General features: G+C 36.9%; 1 protein-coding gene across 1 annotated transcript in view; it reads right to left on the bottom strand.

The window, feature by feature from the left end:
- Nucleotides 1-13,776, bottom strand: part of COL5A2 (collagen type V alpha 2 chain) — a 147,653-nt gene that overhangs the window by 17,404 nt on the left and 116,473 nt on the right. Inside the window, exons 31-43 of the mRNA XM_052636177.1 lie at nt 13,224-13,277; nt 9,477-9,521; nt 9,045-9,143; nt 7,877-7,984; nt 7,581-7,634; nt 5,354-5,407; nt 4,155-4,208; nt 3,687-3,740; nt 3,168-3,275; nt 3,000-3,053; nt 2,409-2,462; nt 1,406-1,567; nt 589-696 (exon numbers count right to left, since the gene is read on the bottom strand). Coding sequence (XP_052492137.1) covers nt 589-696; nt 1,406-1,567; nt 2,409-2,462; nt 3,000-3,053; nt 3,168-3,275; nt 3,687-3,740; nt 4,155-4,208; nt 5,354-5,407; nt 7,581-7,634; nt 7,877-7,984; nt 9,045-9,143; nt 9,477-9,521; nt 13,224-13,277 — 1,008 coding nt within the window. The remainder of the gene's footprint in view (nt 1-588; nt 697-1,405; nt 1,568-2,408; nt 2,463-2,999; nt 3,054-3,167; nt 3,276-3,686; nt 3,741-4,154; nt 4,209-5,353; nt 5,408-7,580; nt 7,635-7,876; nt 7,985-9,044; nt 9,144-9,476; nt 9,522-13,223; nt 13,278-13,776) is intronic.

The raw sequence follows: 13,776 nt of genomic DNA, 5'->3' as shown, positions 1-13,776 counted from the left end.
TCTTTTTTTCCTCAAGCATGTAAACTTTCAGCAGTAAAATTTAATCTCTTCAAAGCTAACAGTGAGTTAAACTTTTATCCATACTCCAGGGAATATGAAATTCTTAGCACCCTCCAGGGACTAGGAGATTGCTTTCAGAATCCTTCTTTATAGTTCACCCCACTTTCACCTCCAGTATTACTTTAGCTCAACTATTTCTTCCCTTTGATGGTTTATGAAAACTTAGTCTCTGAACTGTGAAATATGGATTTTTCCATTAGGCATGTTTATTTAAAAAGAGGCTACCTACTCACCAGGAGATTATCCCCCTTCTCTAGCTCCACGGATATTTTTAATCTTTGAAGAAAGATTTAGAGTCACCAAAAATCCATATCCTTATTTGTCTAAGTTTCTAGTCCCAGGGTTAAATAAATATATTTTTCAAAGGTACTTATGAGTTTGACATTTAAAGTCAAAAGTTTTTTAAAATACTCTGTATTTGTGCCTTTAAAAGATTTTGAATTTAATAAGAAAAAAAAAGATAAATTCTCCATTCACAAACAGTATTACACATAATCAGATGAAGTATTGACCAGTGCAGCTACTTACTGCTGGGCCTGGAAGGCCGGGCATCCCTCTCTCCCCACGTTGCCCCGGCATGCCGACGATTCCTCTTTGCCCAGTAGTTCCAGCTGGACCAGGGGGACCATCTGGACCCTAATATTGAAGACAAACTATAATAAGAAATTCTCTAGGGAAAACTATACTCAAGCACTTTATAATAGATGACAGCTTTATAGGTTATTTAGTATGAGTATTATTATTACTCAGTAATATATTAAGTCAGTAATATTAAGTTAGTATTAAGATTCTGTTCTACAAAATCATACTATAGATGAGTAGTCAAAATGAGTAATCCACACCAAGCCTCTAACATTATTTAAAAGTGAGAACTGGTTAGAATTAAACCAATTAAACCATTATTAAAGCTGAGAATTAGTTGAAAAGAATTTGAAGATAATTGAATATTGACAGAATAAAAGAGGTAAATATTCAGGCAGTTTTCCTTCTTTTAAACTGACAAGAAAAATTTTAAAACAAAGAAAAGAAGTTGGGCTCTACCTAAACATATTAATGTTGAGGCATTTATATATTCAGTAAATTGCTTTAAAATTTTTTCTTAATTCAGTACAGATATTTAACAAACAATTGTTTTCTTATTTAGTTTTTGAATACCATATCCATTACTGTTATATTTTTATACCTGTACATGTACTTTTTCCTAGAGTAGAGAATTGTAAATTAAAAACCTATAGGGAACAATGTACTCAATGCGCTCGGGGTAATGTATAAACAGTTTCTTTGTAGCAGTAGTTACTATGAGTTTCTAGTTAGAAGTAGTCTAGAACCAAGATGCCAAACTTACAGGTTGCCCGTCTTCTCCTGGGTCCCCTTTATCTCCTGGGCCACCAGGAGGGCCAGCTGGTCCTCGATCTCCTACTCGTCCATGAGACCCGGGGTCCCCACGAAGACCTGGAGGTCCTTCCTTCCCGGGCTCCCCTAAAGGCCCCGCAGGTCCTGGAGCTCCCTAGTATAACATGGAAAGAGACCCAGGGGGCAAAGTGGAAGCCATGTTAGAATACCTAATATGGGGATATCTGCTTCAGAAGCAGAATCCCACACTTCACAGGTCCATTTTTCCTGTTAATCACTCAGTGGATTTAAACAAAAAATAAAATACACAGCTGTAGGTTCATTTCATTATCTGCAGACAATTACCTCTGAGTTATCATGAAAAGTGTACTGACAATATTATAAATCAGCTAAACTTCAACTAAAAACTAAAAGTGGTTTGAAATTGTAAAGGAAAAAAAATGTGTTTGAAATTAACTTGAATTTTCAAACTCCATAAGGCTCTTCACCAACAATGAATATGTATTTTCTTCTATCTGATTTGATCTTGTAATGAAAAAATAACTTTTATTATAGATAATCTCAGAGATTCTTCCTAACTGAAAGGAATGATTATTACCACACAATACTGTGAGTGTTCAGTACCTAAACGAAGTAATAGTCAAATATTGGCGAATATAGTCAAATATAGGCAAATATAGTCAAATAGTCAAATATAGTCAAATAGTCAAATATTTTAATAGTAAAATATTAAAAGGATTTGTAAATAAGCTCCTCGAAGAAACATTCAATGATTAAAGATGATTCACTTGACAACATACCAGTATGAATTATTGGGACAAGAACTGTCAACATGGGATAACAAATCATTAAGTGATTAAATAAAAGAACAAATAATAACTCAAATGTATGTGTACATATCATTATAATACATATATGTGTGTATTTGTGTGTACTTTTATGTGTTGTGTGTAATTATTCCACTATCAGTGATTTCAATTATTGAATTGACTTACAGCAGGACCTGGAGGTCCAACTCTGCCGGCAGAACCAGGAAATCCTGTAGCACCCTAGAAATATAATATCAAATAAGCAATTTTAAAATAAAAATTAGTTATATATACTTTCTAGGGCTTACCTATTTTACAGGGATACCTAGGACTTTATATCCCTTTTCTTATTGTGAGCAATAAATTTTTTTCTTGTATCCCTCTTTTGTGAATGGATCTGGATTAACTGGTAGGAAGGATGCTAGTTTTCTCTTGCCACTTTCCATTTATCTTGAACATATACAAGTATATTGAAGAGGAGCACTAGGATCACATTAGAATTTCTTATAACAGAATTACATAAAGTGGTTCCTGTTATTCATTCCCTCTTCCATAGTAATCTATTATTTAGATTATATATGAGGCAACTGGATCTCCAAAGTCATAAAACTAATTTTAATGCAGATTGTCATCCAAGTTAAGCACTTTTTTTTTCCGCTGCAATATATACAACTAAAAATTGGTTGTTACAGCTTCAAAGGAACTTTAAGATGGCTATAAAGTACTAGATATCTGTGACTAGTTATGCATAATTCCCAGAGCTTCAAACCAACTTACAGGTGGACCCTGAGTTCCTCGACCACCTTTCAGTCCGGGAACACCATTAGGACCCTAAATAGAAAGAAACAAACAAAAGGGTGCTTCAGTAAAGAAAGATGGTCTAAACACAAGGTCTAAACAGTGGGTACTGGACTCAAGTTGTATCTTGTTTTACTTTAAACTTACATGAGGCCCTGGGGATCCTGCCAGCCCTTGTGGTCCAGGAGAGCCAGCATCTCCCTTCTGCCCAGGCTCTCCAGGTTCACCTTTCACTCCAGGCTGCCCATCAGGACCCTACACCAAAGAATAAATAAGGAAATGGTTGCAACACTTAAAGACAAATATTTCATAGTAATTATCATTTATTCATATATTATAAAGTGGTGATTTGTAATCAGTATAAAAGCTTAGAAGAAAAAAAACCACCCCAATGAGATCTCCGAAGACAGTCTGACAAAGTAAGTTATGTCACCATAGTATTTATTATAACAAGTAAGTATATAATTCAAAGTAATGCAGATGCATCCATTTTGTGCCAGTCCATGAAAAAAAAAATGTATTGAAAATCAGGCTATTGCCTAGAAAGCTATGTTTTCCAGAATCTTGAATATACCTTCAAAACAAATGACAGTGATAATTAATTAAATTCATTGCTATAGCAAGAAGAACAATCATTTGTAAATTCAGGACATTTAAAAATCATACCTGGGGTCCAGCAAAACCAACAGCTCCAGTTGGGCCATTTTCACCACGTGAACCCTAGAAGACAAACAATTGTAGCTTTCACACATGATTCTAAACAGGAACAGTATTTTAAAATACACTTTTATAAATCGGTAGTGTCTTGAAATGTACATATAGAGAAATTAGACATGTTGCTTGAGGAAGACTCCTAAGGGTGATATAGAGATGAGGGTCATAGAAAAAAATTGCCAAGGCCCAAAGTCTCAAAGGAGCTTCTGATTATTTAGTAAATGAGCTGCTTACATAGACTGTATAGAAATAATACACTGATTTTTTTAAAAGTGTAATAAGAAAAGTAAAAGGTGAAAACCAGGAAGTTAAAAGTAACCCAACCCAACAGGCATGGTTTCATATAAATATCAAGATAAAATGATGGCTTGTTTTACTGCTCAATCTCATACTAAAGAACATCAAAATACTGTCACTTACGGGATTGCCACGGGAGCCAGGTGGGCCGACTAAACCTCGAGGGCCAGGTTCTCCCTGAAAAGCAGATTTTAGATGGTTATTATCCAAAGCATGGAACAACATACTGGTTCCAAATAGGAAAAGGAGCATGTCAAGGCTGTATATTGTCACCCTGCTTATTTAATTTATATACAGAGTACATCATGAGAAATGCTGGAATCAAGATTGCCAAGAGAAATATCAATCACCTCAGATATGCAGATGATGCCACTTTTATGGCAGAAAGTGAAGAAGAACTAAAGAGCCTCTTGATGAAAGTGAAAGAGGAGAGTGAAAAAGTTGGCTTCAAGCTCAACATTCAGAAAACTAAAATCATGGCATCCAGTCCCATCACTTCATGGCAAATAGATGGGGAAACAGTGGAAACAGTAGCTGACTTTATTTTTCTGGGCTCCAAAATCACTGCAGATGGTGACTGCAGCCATGGAATTTAAAAGGCGCTTACTCCTTGGAAGGAAAGTTATGACCAACCTAGACAGCATATTAAAAAGCAGAGACATTACTTTGTCAACAAAGGTCTGTCTCATCAAAGCTATGGTTTTTCCAGTAGTCATGTATGGATGTGACAGTTGGACTCTAAAGAAAGCTGAGCAGAGAAGAATTGATGCTTTTGAACTGTGGTGTTGGAGAAGATTCTTGAGAGTCCCGTGGATTGCAAGATCCAACCAGTCCATGCTAAAGGAGATCATTCTTGGGTGTTCATTGGTAGGACTGATGTTGAAGCTGAAACTCCAATACTTTGGCCACCTGATGTGAAGAACTGACTCATTTGAAAAGACCCTGATGCTGGGAAAGATTGAGGGCAGGAGGAGAAGGGGACGACAGAGGATGAGATGGGTGAATGGCATCACTAACTCAACGGACATGGGTTTGGGTGGACTCCGTGAGTTGGTGATGGACAGGGAGGCCTGGTGTGGTGCAGTCCATGGGGTCGCAAAGAGTCGGACATGACTGAGCGACTGAACTGAACTGTCCAAAGCAATGGCAAAACACAGTATAACTGTAGGATGTGGTGCCCTATCTGTTGGGTGGATGGGAGGAGAACTCAGAAATGATCTAGCCCAGCTATCATATTTTATGAAAGAGAAAACATTACGAAAAAGAGCCAGCATTCAGATCTCAGAATTTTGAGTCCACAAGATAACAACTTTTGACATTACCTTTTCTCCAGTAGGGCCTGAAGGACCTGGAGGGCCCAAGGGACCTGGTAGACCCTGTCAATGAACGTAACATAGGCATATTGAGGAAAAGAATGCACAGAAATCTCCACGTTTAAACAAACAAACCAAGAAGGTACTATTTTGTTACAGATGACTGCTTTTGTAAAACATCACCTGTAATAAATGATACAATCTGTATATTCTCAATATTTTTATATCTAGTCTAAAACAATTCCCAGTGATTTTTTCCACAAAACATTTCAATCTGTTTCAGCCAACTCACTCATCTATATACATAACACTGTCTTCAAACATTAGTCTGAAACCAGTGCTATCCTTCAACAATGCTTCTTAGCTTGTTTAATTTTACTAATCTCTATTTGAAATTTGACAATAGATTGAAGAGGCTTTTCTTATTTTGTATAGCATACTTTGTCATTCCTTTATTTTTTATAAAAGTGAAATTGTGCTAAAGCCCTCAGTTTTCCACATTCCTCTGTGATGAAGATGAATGGAACCACCCCACTGCACTGAAGGTGAGGGCGTTCTTTGGCTCAGAGTATAGCAGAGTGACACGTGGGTTTTTCCTGACACACAAGCACAGTTTTTAAACTGCTGCACAGCATTGGAGCCCTTCCTAAAACAGGTTTTCTCTCTGATATTTGTGTATTGCTTTTTCATAAGAAACTCAGGTATTCCTTTGCCGTTTAATTTATGTATGCATTACAGAAGAAACTTAGGGAATAAAATGACTTTTTAATTTTATGTTGTATTTTAAGACAAGAACATGAGAAAACTGTGATCTTAAATTCTCTAGATCTATAATGAAACAATATTCTGCCATTTACCTAATGCTGCTGCTGCTACTGCTAAGTCGCTTCAGCCGTGTCCAGCTCTGTGCGATGCCTTGAATATAAAGGTGACTACACTAAAATTTTTTCCCTTTAAATGAGATAAATTCTCTGCTTCTTGCCTAAAACAACGTATTTCCCTCACTAAAAATTAAGCAGTCATTGCTTAAGTCTTGATCCTATTGCACTGCAGCTTCAAAGTATTCCATAGCTCAAAGGAGCAATAGATGGATGTTTCTCCTTAAAATAAACTGCCAGCACATCGTTCCTTCAAACAGCTCTTCACTATTTACTGTGCACTCCAGACCAACTGTGATGTGAAGCACAAACAATAAACCAGGCTCACTTAGACCACTTTTGAAATATTGAATTGAATGTTAGATTTAATTAAAAGGCAAAGATACTTTGATTTCATAGTTTGCTAAATTGTTTCACCTTGAACTAGCTTTCAGAAAAAGAAAAAGGAATCGTTATAATAAGACTAAAACTTTCCTATAATGTACTATTTTTTATCAAAGGTTAATATAATCAGTGTATTAATAGTGACTCAATGGGCAGAATCAAAATATTAACAGCGGCTCAGTGTCATCTCTTTTTTTAATAGCAAAACTGCTTTTGTCAGGGGACAGCATGACAACTAACAGCAAACTAAGTCATACTGAATCAGAAACTATTTAGCAAATATCAGGAGCTATTTTCAGAAAATGTTGACTATCTGAGTGATTAACTATCTGCTCTTACCTGAGAGAATCATTCATGTCTGAAAATATATTTTCGTTCTGATTGTTTGATTATCCTTAGAATTGCAAATACATTCTAGTTTTGAGGTCACAAAGCTTGTTAAACATCAATTTCTGGAAGGGCATTAAGCAATCCTTCTTTACGTTTCACTTGTTCAGTCTCGTTAATGATGATTCATCATGCAGTAATTTTCTCACCCCTGACAGCTAGCATATTGAGAAACATTTATCACACCTTTGGTTACTCTGTAAAACTCTACTTGCCTATACTGGAAGGAAGTCTAAGATGACTCACTAGATTAGCATTTTAATAAACAGAAACATTGCATATGGAATAAATATTATAGAGAAGGAAAAAGAGGGCCCCACTGCTTAAAGCATCAATTTCACGTGCACAATAAAAATGTATCTTATTTCATTCTCTCAATAATGACTTAATTTTTTTGGCTTGTTCTAATTCAAGGTAAGCAAATGAATATCCACAGGCAATCAATGTCAAATCTCAGATTTCATCATTCTCCCAAATCCTGACCACCATGGGAACATGAGGTTTATTCTAGAAAGTTCAGGCAAACTCATACAGTAATGATGATGTTGATTCCTAACCCTGCCACTGAAAAGAATTATTTCACTTACTCTTGCTCCATCATTTCCAGCTGTACCTTCAGCACCTTTTTCTCCTATGCCGCCCTGCGAAAACACACAAAAGGCCATTTAGTCACTTAACTGTCTTTTTCCTACACTGGCATCTCTAATGTTCACAACTGCATCCCCTTGGGCCTAGAACAATGTTGGGACTGTGCATTTTCTCAGTACATGTGCTGAAAGAATAAATGACTTGCAACTTAGGATGGCAGAAGTAAAAGTCTGCCCAGAAAATCAGTGTCAGTAGAAAATCTAAATGGATGAATAAAATAAATAAATAAACTTACTCTGTCACCCTTGGGGCCAGGAGTTCCTGCAATTCCTCTTTCTCCTGGCATACCTTGGAGACCCGGTGGGCCTGTATCTCCAGGGGTTCCAGGTGGTCCTGGACTGCCCTAAAATGAACCAACAATAAGTAAGCTCATCTATATATTATGGTTTAGCCACATGGAATCCCTGTTTTGGTAAACCCGAAATAGTAGAATCTTGGCAATTACATATGGTTCAACCTCATGTTCATATTTTTCATTTGGGAAAACTGTCTCTGAGGTCATTATTTTTTCTTTAAATAATACCTTTCTGTTTTGATTGTTGCTTTGTTTTCAGATTTTCTCTTTGGGAAAATTGGGTACTGATTTAAACAAAAATGATAGAGTTGCCTTTTTATTTTCTTTTATTGGCAACATCATAAGGATTCTAATAAGAAAAAGAAGACATTACATTTAGAGAGTACATTCATTCTCTCACTAAAGAATCCATGAAATGAAGCTGGTTTTCAGGCTTATTCAGTAGTGAAATTGAAGCAGATCTTATACAATCTCTGGCCCTTGAAGGTGATAAGGTATCTAACATCTGATCACAAAAATTTCTGCTCTGGTAGTTTGCACTGAAAACGGCCACATTATCTTCTATCAACTTTACAACGGCACCCAAAAGGAAATGGTGCTGATTTTTGCCTTATAATGCACTGTATTTTCAGATTTCAAAAATGACATACTTTTATATATTTAGTGAGCAGAACTACAGAAACTGAGACAAGGGAAATGGAGCATATGATTAGGAACATCTCCTAATAAATTATGCAATTTTCCATTTCTTGCCTCTGCTTATAAATAAAAGTCCTTAGGAAAATATATAAATAAATTTTAGAAACAGTTTTGAATATGAGGAAATATCACTGCCTCGTGTACTAGATCATAAACCCCATCAAGGAATAGACTCCTTTATACCTGACTCTTTAACGTCAAAGGAAAGTCAAGCAGGTGCTCTTTAAATATTTGTTACAGAAATTACTTTGGAAAAACAAGAGAAATAAATTCTAGTACCATCATGTGTTTATTGACCAATAAACTAGAAATCAGCACAATATTGTAAAGCAAATATTTTGAAATAAAATATTTTTAACAATTAAAAAAATAAATTAATAAAAAATACTGAGCTCACTACCACACTTACTTTTGGACCATCAGGACCATGTCCTCCAGCCATTCCTTTCTCACCAGGAAGTCCAGTTATTCCTGGTTCTCCTCTTTCCCCTGGATTTCCTCGTTCTCCCTACACAACACAGAAATGTCAAGCAGTCTCAGTGCTTGATCTGAAAATGGATTTAAATTTGTTTCCAGAAATCTGAAAAGTGATTTCTGGGAAAAAATTTAGAAATAAGCGACGATTAAGATTCAATTTTCTAATTTAGTGATAAGAAATGAACTTGAAGTAAGCATATGCTGGCTTCACAGCACAGACTATTTCTCATCAGACTGATTTTCATCAAGTAAAAGAACTGCAATGATTAAAATACAGCCAAGTTTAAGATGAAAGATGGTTTTATAAACTGAAGCCAATGGAAACACAGTTAATCAAAAGAAAAAAAAAGAAGAAAATACTTACTCTAGGTCCTAATGGGCCAACTGCCCCAGGATCTCCAGGAACCCCCTATAAAATACATTTTTTAAAATGAAAAACCTTAACTAAATTTTAGATATTTATTAGAAAGTTTTCCAGACCATATACCTAATTTCTTCTAATACGTTATTGGACATCTAAGTCCATAATATTGAATAAAGAAAAATGTGTACACTTTTATAAATGAGGGGATATCATATACATGACATGGAAATACCTGGATGATTATTTTTTGGCAATGAGCACAGGCAAAATATTATCTCACAAAGATAGTACATTAGTTAGTGACAGTTAAAGCAAAAGAATTTAATTTCCTAATGGAATGTGAAAAACTTTTAGCAGAGGAAAGTGAAATTAAAACTAATGAAGTACTGATCTTTTAAATAGAACCAACTTAATTCAATTTACTAAATATTTCTTGAACACAGAATATAGACAACACACTCTACTAGAAACTGTAAGTTCAAATTAATGCAATCATGACTATGTTAAAAGTCTTAACCAAAAGGAAATTTGTCACTTAAAATTACAAGTACAATTTTGTATTATAATAATGATACAAATGTTATTTGCATTTAATACAAATAATAACTGTATCAAGTAGGCCTCCAGTTTTATCCTTTTAAATGTACTGTCTTCACTGTGGCGTGATCTTCCTAAAGCCCAAATCTCACAGTATTTCTCTCTAATTAAAAGCCCTCCCTTACCTTCCCATTACTCTAGTAATAAGAACAAATTAGACTCAAAACATTCCCTGTCATTCTCTAACCTCATTTTCACCCTCCTCAAGGTGTATACGATATTTCTGACTTACCAAAAATTCTCAGAGCCTAAATTTGATCAGCAAGCCTTTGCACTTGCTGTTTCCATTTCCTAGAATGTTTTCTTAACTTCCTTCCTCCTGACTTATCATCATTCATCCTATAGATTACATAAAAGAATATACTTTGTTGGGGAAACTTTTTCTAAACCTCCAATGTCTGAATTCGGAGAAGGCAATGGCACTCCACTCCAGTACTCTTGCCTAGAAAATCCCAGGGACGGGGGAGCCTGGTGGGCTGCCGTCTGTGGGATCGCACAGAGTCGGACACGACTGAAGCGACTTAGCAGTGTCTGAATTAGGCGCATCCTCTAGCTTTATACAGACACAGTGCCTCCCCGACCACTGCACTTAAAACACGCAATTGTCATAACTGTCTTTCTATACTTTCTGTCACCTATTAAAATAAAAAGGCTAACAGAGTTTTTCCAAGAAAACGCACTGGTCATAGCAAACACCCTCTTCCAACAACACAAGAGAAGACTCTACACATGGACATCACCGGATGGTCAACACCAAAATCAGACTGATTATATTCTTTGCAGCCAAAGGTGGAGAAGCTCTATACAGTCAGCAAAAACAAGACCAGGAGCTGACTGGCTCAGATCATGAACTTCTTATTGCCAAATTCAGACTGAAATTGAAGAAAGTAGGGAAAGCCACTAGACCATTCAGGTCTGACCTAAATCAAATCCCTTATGATTATACGGTGGGAGTGAGAAATAGATTTAAGGGCCTAGATCTGATAGATAGAGTGCCTGATGAACTATGGACGGAGGTTCGTGACATTGTACAGGAGACAAGGATCAAGACCATCCCCATGGAAAAGAAATGCAATAAGCAAAATGGCTGTCTGGGGAGGCCTTACAAATAGCTGTGAAAAGAAGAGAAGCAAAAACCAAAGGAAAAAAGGAAAGATATACCCATTTGAATGCAAAGTTCCAAAGAATAGCAAGGAGGGATAAGAAAGCCTTCCTCAGTGATCAATGCAAAGAAATAGAGGAAAACAACAGAATGGGAAAGACTAGAGATCTCTTCAAGAAAATTAGAGATACCAAGGGAGCATTTCATGCAAAGATGGGCTCGATAAAGGACAGAAATGGTATGGACTTAATAGAAGCAGAAGATATTAAGAAGAGGTGGCAAGAATACATGGAACTGTACAACTAAAGATCCTCATGACCCAGATAATCATGATGGTGTGATCACTCACCTAGAGCCAGACATCCTGGAATGAGAATTCAAGTGGGCCTTAGGAGCATCACTACGAACAAAGCTAGTGGAGGTGATGGAATTCCAGTTGAGCTATTTCAAATCCTGAAAGATGATGCTGTGGAAGTGCTGCATTCAATATGCCAGCAAATTTGGAAAACTCAGCAGTGGCCACAGGACTGGAAAAGGTCAGTTTTCATTCCAATCCCAAAGAAAGGCAATGCCAAAGAATGCTCAAACTACCGCACAATTGCACTCATCTCACATGCTAGTAAAGTAATCCTCAAAATTCTCCAAGCCAGGCTTCAGCAATACGTGAACCATGAACTTCCAGATCTTTTCAAGCTGGTTGTAGAAAAGGCCGAGGAACCAGAGATCAAATTGCCAACATCCGCTGGATCATGGAAAAAGCAAGAGAGTTCCAGAAAAACATCTATTTCTGCTTTATTGACTATGCCAAAGCCTTTGACTGTGTGGATCACAATAAACTGTGGAAAATTCTGAGAGAGATGGGAATACCAGACCACCTAACCTGCCTCTTGAGAAACCTGTATGCAGGTCAGGAGGCAACAGGTAGAACTGGACATGGAACAACAGACTGATTCCAAAAAGGAAAATGAGTACGTCAAGGCTGTATATTGTCACCCTGCTTAGTCAACTTAACTAATGTAGCTTAATCAATGCAGAGTACATCATGAGAAACCCTGGGCTGGAGGAAGCACAAGCTGGAATCAAGACTGCTGGGAGAAATATCAATAACCTCACATATGCAGATGATAGCACCCTTATGGCAGAAAGTGAAGAAGAACTAAACAGCCTCTTGATGAAAGTGAAAGAGGAGAGTGAAAAAGTTGGCTTAAAGCGCAACATTCAGAAAACTAAGATCATGGCATCTGGTCCCATCACTTCATGGCAAATAGATGGGGAAACAGTGGCTGACCATTTTGGGGACGGCTCCAAAATCACTGCAGGTGGTGATTGCAGCCATGAAATTAAAAGACGCTTACTCCTTGGAAGGAAAGTTATGACCAACCTAGACAGCATATTAAAAAGCAGCGACATTACTTTGCCACCAAAGTCTGTCTAGTCAAGGCTATGGTTTTTCCAGTAGTCGTGTATGGATGTGAGAGTTGGACTCTAAAGAAAGCTGAGCACAGAAGAATTGATGCTTTTGAACTGTGGTGTTGGAGAAGACTCTTGAGAGTCCCTTGGACTGCAAGGAGATCCAACCAGTCCATCCTAAAGGAGATCAGTCTTGGGTGTTCATTGGTAGGACTGATGTTGAAGTTGAAACTCCAACACTTTGGCCACCTGATGTGAAGAACTGACTCATTGGAAAAGACCCTGATGCTGGGAAGGATTGAGGCTGGGAGGAGAAGGGGACAACAGAGGATGAGACAGTTGGATGGCATCAACGACTCAATGGACATGAGTTTGGGTAAACTCTGGGAGTTGGTGATGGACAGGGAGACCTGGCATCCTGCTGTTCATGGGGTCGCAAAGAGTCAGACACGGGTGAGTGACTGAACTGACCTGAACAGAAAATGGACATTATAATAGTACCTAGTACATAAGAGTTATTTTGAGGCTTAAAACAGATAATTAACTTCAAGCAAAGCAGAACAAAGCCTAACACATAGTAAGTGATATTATAAGTCAGCAATTTTTAGTATTACTACTCTTATTATTTAAAAACTTACCTGATCACCTGGCTTTCCACCTTCCCCAGGAGGCCCTGGAGGACCAGGAAGCCCCTAAAATAAAAGTAAGAATATAAACCTGTGTCTCCATAGAAATTAATAGGCCACTAGTATTAACCCTTCACCCTTTTCAATGTATGGAGCTCCCTTACTATTTTCAAGCAAATGATACTGTTTAAACAAAAGTTGAGCATAACAAAACTAGAAACCTATACCCTCTAATATAACACAGCAGCTAATCCTTTTATGGGTATAGATTTACATTTGCCCACCACTTAGCAAAATGATAATGTAGCAATAAGTTCTTTATATTTGTGAAGTATTTAATGGCTCTCAGAATAACATTTTAGGCTGATAGAATAAATATGAAAAGTTAGCCTGAAAGTTTTTCCCCAAATGATGATCACCCAATGCTGTTAAATATTCTACTAACATATTTAGATACATCATGAAAATTTGTTCAACAAAAATTATGACTGAGCCCCTTCACCTAAAAACTGTCACAACATTGTTAATCTGCTATACCTCAATACAACATAAAAATTTAAAGGAA

Source organism: Budorcas taxicolor, chromosome 2, assembly GCF_023091745.1.
Source record: "Budorcas taxicolor isolate Tak-1 chromosome 2, Takin1.1, whole genome shotgun sequence".
Taxonomy (NCBI): Eukaryota; Metazoa; Chordata; class Mammalia; order Artiodactyla; family Bovidae; genus Budorcas; species Budorcas taxicolor.
Note: the sequence above shows the minus strand (reverse complement) of the source record. Positions and strands in the feature narration are given on the sequence as shown.